The sequence below is a fragment of the Mycetomoellerius zeteki genome, unplaced genomic scaffold, assembly GCF_001594055.1.
Source record: "Mycetomoellerius zeteki isolate Tzet28-1 unplaced genomic scaffold, Tzet1.0 scaffold367, whole genome shotgun sequence".
In the NCBI taxonomy this organism is placed as follows: Eukaryota; Metazoa; Arthropoda; class Insecta; order Hymenoptera; family Formicidae; genus Mycetomoellerius; species Mycetomoellerius zeteki.
The window spans coordinates 8,660-14,375 of record NW_017257357.1 but is presented as its reverse complement, the minus strand read 5'-3'; the positions used below and the strand labels follow the sequence as shown (position 1 = coordinate 14,375).

Below are 5,716 nucleotides of genomic sequence, written 5' to 3'. Positions count from 1 at the left end.
TGATTGAAAAGTTGAATGTGCGGTTCTCTATTCTGGAATAATTTCATGATTGAACAATAGTGTCACGCTCGATCAGTCTATCGCAAATATTATCCTTTCGCGTTTTGACATTTGAAGTGACGTGTCGGACAAATCCAACTTACGTCCGTCCATTTCCACCACCAATGAGTTAAGTCTCCCTCGAACAGGGGTGCGTTCCACGTCCTGATAGAGTTTGCTTTCATTCGCGAGCCCGGTCGGACACGATCACCTTGATCATTGCTCGGATATTATCGCGCGATAATATTCATATTCGAATTACAAAAACTCGCCCGATTTGTGTGAACTTGAACTTGTTGCATTAAAATAAAAAAAAATGGGTAAATATCTATTTTAATTTATTCAATCGCAAATAACACATATTTCATGGTATGATTGCGCGTAATATATGAACCGCCTAAAAAGTACAAATAATTTCCTCATAATAAAATTAATTGTAATTAATTGTAATTTTCAAAAGTAATCTTAATAAAACTCTTAACTGACAAACGATAACATTTCTCATAATAGGAAGAACTCTACCTACACCAGTGTCCTGTAAAGTGTGTGGTGATCGATCATATGGGAAACATTACGGTGTTTATTGTTGCGATGGTTGCTCGTGTTTCTTTAAGAGATCCGTGCGTCGTGGTGCTCTGTTCACTTGCACAAGTTTGTACACGTTTAAACGTTTATACAGAAGTAGTGAAATATAAAAACATGCCAGTATCACCCAATACCAAAAGAATAATACTAGGAAATGCTACTTAAATATCATATTAATAATCGAACTTATAATTCTTTAGATAGTGATGGATCCTGCACCATTGACAAAGCTAGACGAAATTGGTGTCCACATTGCCGTCTAAAGAAATGTTTCTCCGTTGGCATGAATACAGCAGGTAGGTAAAATATTTAATATATTTACAAAAAAATTTCTTAAAAGAAATTTAAATATTAAACTATTTAGGTACTCAGATAATGAATCAAGTTTTTGTTTTAAAATTAACGGTAATTATTGCGAAAAGGTTAAACCTCATCAATGACTTTGATTTGTACATACAATTAAAGTCGATATAATCCTGAGTTATGCACACTTTAAATAACGTGGCGGACTATTTTAGTTTTTGACGTTGAATTTTTATTTTCGATTACATTAAGTTTTACTTACACGTGATTCAAGGTATGCGTAACTCAGGATTATATCAACTTTAATTGTATGTAAAAATCAAAGTCATTGATGAGGTTTAACCTTTTTGCAATAATTAACATAAAACAATATTAAATTGTTGTTGATGTATTAGATGTATTTTACGTTCGCATAAAGGTCAAGATACATTATCAACTGTTTGTATTGTATGCATAATTTAACTTATAATTTAAACTTTCTTTTAAAAATTATAGGTTGTGACTTTTTTGTATAATCAAATAAATTTAATTTTAAATTGAATCATTTATTCTTATTCCGAATAATATTAAATTAAATCGATATGTATCTTTTATAAAATCTCATATCGCGGGGGCGAACATAAAATCACCGCTAACAGGTAAACATAGCAAGGTGCTAACAAACTCAACGAGATGCAAACAATGGCGTGTGCTAGACACGTGCCTTTATCCTTAACGATATCCAGAAAAGTTAATTGACAGCAGAACTGTGTAATGTGGACAATTGATATTAATTTGATGTTTATCTTATATTCCTTTATTTCATACATAAATATATATATATATATATACGTGTATTTCAATGCAATAATAGTGACAAATATAGTGTTAAATGAACGGAAAATCTAAAAGTTTTAGGAGAAACTGAGAAAAACTATATCTGTTATAAGGATAGATATATGTAACGAACACAAATTGCGATAACCATCTTTCATGGATAATCCACACACAGTAAATAATTTAGTAGTAGCCATTGCCATAATGTGTCACGAGAAATGATATCGAGTGTCAACTCCGGTCGTCTGCTCTTAAATACACAAACCTTATCCTGTGATCGAAGAACTAGAGCCACCCTACTGGAATTGTTCAACTACATCGTTATATACACTTTCACATTGATTATATTATAATAAAGACGCAAATGTAACACAATAAGTATAGAAACTTCACAAAATTTTTCAATTTTCAAAAATATAATATTTAAACAAGCTAATAAACAAAGCATATTTAAATTTTATGAAATATATTTAATAATATTTAATTGTTGTTGGAGTAATTGCTTATCTTCAAAAAAAAATTATTTTATTCTTCTCAAAACCAATTATAAAAATTAATGATAAATAAGAATTAGTAGGAGCTTCCTTTACTTTTTTTTATAAGATACTGTTAAATTTTTTAAGTATATATTTTTACAGCGGTGCAGGAAGAAAGAGGGCCACGTGCTCGGAACAATTCGCTCTCAAATCCACATAATTCTAACAGCACCTGGAAGCCTAGAGTTGATCCATCAACGTCTTTTTATGCACGTTTTAATAATTCCGAAATATATTTGCCTTTCAAGAGTTCCACACTGAATAATACTTTAATGATGAAGACGTTACACGAATCTGAAAGTAGAGAGAATATTTTCTTTCCTGTCACGACGCGTTATGCACAACCGACGAGGATTATATCACCCGGTAATTTTCTTTCCTTGGAATATTTAAATTATTCTTAGACTTAACTTTAGACAAAATTTATCAATTATCTAACCAGCGTGTGTATGTATGTGCTGTTTCCTAATGAAATATCCTAATGAAATCTATTTTTTTTTTACCCCCAAATCAATTTCCAGTTTTAAAGAAAAATTCTGATTTGTGGAGTAATGCAAATAAATAATCGTTGCGATATATATATTTTTTACGATAAATTAATAGAATTTTATATTGCACGCAGGCACGGTTATACAGTACGAAATATCCGCGCAGATATTCCTGGCAGCTATTCGGAATGCACGTCGTCACCGAGATTTTTCAATACTGAATGTGGAGGACCAAAACAAAATTCTTCGTCGTGGATGGTCTGCTCTTTTTGTTTTACGCGCAGCTACGTGGCCGGTTGATTTAACGAACATACGAGGACAAAGTGCAACGAGTAACAATAGTGCTTTAGCTTGCATAATTGCAACACGCACTGCGATCGAAAAATTGCAACTCGACGATGTCGAATTATGTGTTTTAGACACGTTTGCGCTGTGTCGTCCAGGTAAATAAAAGTTAAACAATACATATATGTATATGCAAGAAAGTCATATAATTTTTCGATAGTACCAATAAAATTTTCTGAATTTCTCAATGATAAAAATGCGATTACATTGCAATAAGTGTGCTTTAAATTGCAGAAATCGCCAATACTACTACAAACGGTGTCCACATAATGTCACAAGCGAGAAATAATGCCGTGGAAACTCTAATACGACATCTCCAACAGCAAGACGATCGAGAGAACAAACTGGCGAAGATTCTGTTTGTCCTACCTATTCTCACCGGATGTTGTTCTCGAGAATTGGCTGAGGAATTGTTTGTACCAATTATGGGCGACACAGATTTGGAAAGAGTTATCGCGTCTGTACGATAAATCTATTGCAACAATCGCATGCATATGTACACACGCATGCATATGTACACGCACGCATTTACACGAAATTAAAAAGAGCTAAAATTTGAATTTCATGCTTTAATTTCCTTTCTAATAAAATTTCCTACAATAATTTGTTTCTAAGTTATACTGAATTTATAAGAAAAAATTATTTATTTTGTAACACTTTCTTTAAAACGGTATAACTTTGTAAAAAAATCGTAGAAAAATGTTCAAAATATAGATTTGTTTGGAAATCAATGAGCTTAAAGACTCATGCACTTTTGTGCCATGCAGCCGATTTCTCCAAAAATGGAATTACGAAATTATGTTTTTAATGCAGATTTTCAGCCCGTTTTTACCAAACATACTTACTAGTATGTAAATATGTTCCAAAGTCTACAATTACTAGCAATTATAAAGACTTTGAATACACTTCAAACTTTTCCAATCATATATCGTTAATTTAAGATTTAATTTAGTAAAAACGAGCTAGAGCCCTTCTCCCCCCCCCGCCGATTTTATCGGCGGTCCTTTTTTTCTTTGTAAGTATATTCACTCGTAAAAAAACGGGTTATTAATAAATTTAGTAGTCCGTTTTTGCAGATAAGTATATTTAAAATTAATTTTTTATTTTTATGTCTAATTATTTTATTGTATTTTTCGCTAATTATATTGCATTATGATTAGCGAAATACGATAAAATCATATTGCATAACTTTTTTAATACTATCTTTTAGTGTAATCCTTTATACATTCAGTAATACAATAATAATTGTTTACAATACAATGTACAATTATAATTACTGTTCGAAATATAATAAAAATTATATTATAGGAACATAATTAACAAAATTTATTAATGCGAGATTATACGAAAATGTCGAAAATGCATATGATAATACAAATTTTTCTAACCCAATATTTAATGAAATGAGAAAAGCGGAATGAAATACTAACAACAATTAGATCGTATTTACTATTAATTACTAATTTTCGAATATAAAACTTAATAATATCGCGATAAAAAGTCATTAATATATTTATAACAGCACTTTCACATCGCGTTCAAGATAACTATCTCAATAATTTCATCGTACCAAAGTTTCTCTGCCTTGCGGTACGCTGGTTAGTAACCGATACAAAGAAGAACAATCTTCATAGTGGAGAGTGAACTTAAGTATTCTGATTCTACGTCAAATTCACAAGATCTACTTGCAAATAAAAGTTAAGCAATCCGTCAAATACTATCCCAGATAGTACAAGGACGTCCAATGGATGTTCAACAAACGTCCATTTTTGGACATCGACATCCTTTTGTGATCCAGAAAAGATCCTTCGGATGTCTGATGTACATCTATAAGATGTACGTTTGACACAACTTCGGATGTTTATAAAATATCCGTTATCAGATTTATTTTGGACATTTTCAGGATTTATTTTGGACCTCTTCTGGACTTATTTTGAACAGTTTCAGGGTTTATTTTGGACCTTTTCTGGACTTATTTTGAACCTTTTCAGGACTCATTTTGGATTATTTTAAATCTGTTATACGGAGCCTTAATAAGTTCAAAATACAATTCCAGTAATAATTTTATCTCAAACATGTAATGTCATTTTTTAGACAGAGTTATTATATATATTGCACATATAATACATTGTATATATATATACACATATTACGTGTATATGTGCAATATAATATATATGTAATAGTTGTATCTCAAAAATAACATTATATGTTTGAAAAAGAATTATTATTGAACTATTTTGGACTTATTAGGATTTTCATATAATAACAGATAAATATTAGGTGTACAAATAAGTTTTAAAGCATTTTTTTGTGTAACGTATAATTTAAACTTCAATTCAAATATTCTCGCGCTCTTTTGATATGTAGTGGCGCTTAATGTGTACTATTAAAAAACACAATTGACTTCACAAAATTGGAAACTTAACCTCAAAATTAAATGGTTTTAAAATGACGAGCGACAAGCAATTTATTCGACACTGCATTCGATACGAATTTCATCAAGGAAAAAGCGCTACTAAAGCATGTGAATCAATTTGTTCTGTTCTTGGAGTCAATGTTGTATCCAAAAGTACATGTGGGTTTTGGTTTAGGCGATTTAAA

At 30.9% G+C, this 5,716-nt stretch overlaps 1 protein-coding gene across 1 annotated transcript; it reads left to right on the top strand.

The window, feature by feature from the left end:
- Positions 1–542: 542 nt before the first annotated feature.
- Positions 543–3,582, top strand: Hr83 (nuclear hormone receptor 83; the record flags this gene model as incomplete). The annotated part of the gene is made up of 5 exons (XM_018453195.1): positions 543–690; positions 825–920; positions 2,382–2,645; positions 2,902–3,210; positions 3,347–3,582. Coding segments are annotated over 5 exons (1,053 nt in total), but the record flags the coding sequence as incomplete, so codon positions are not given.
- Between the last annotated feature and the right edge of the window lie 2,134 nt (positions 3,583–5,716).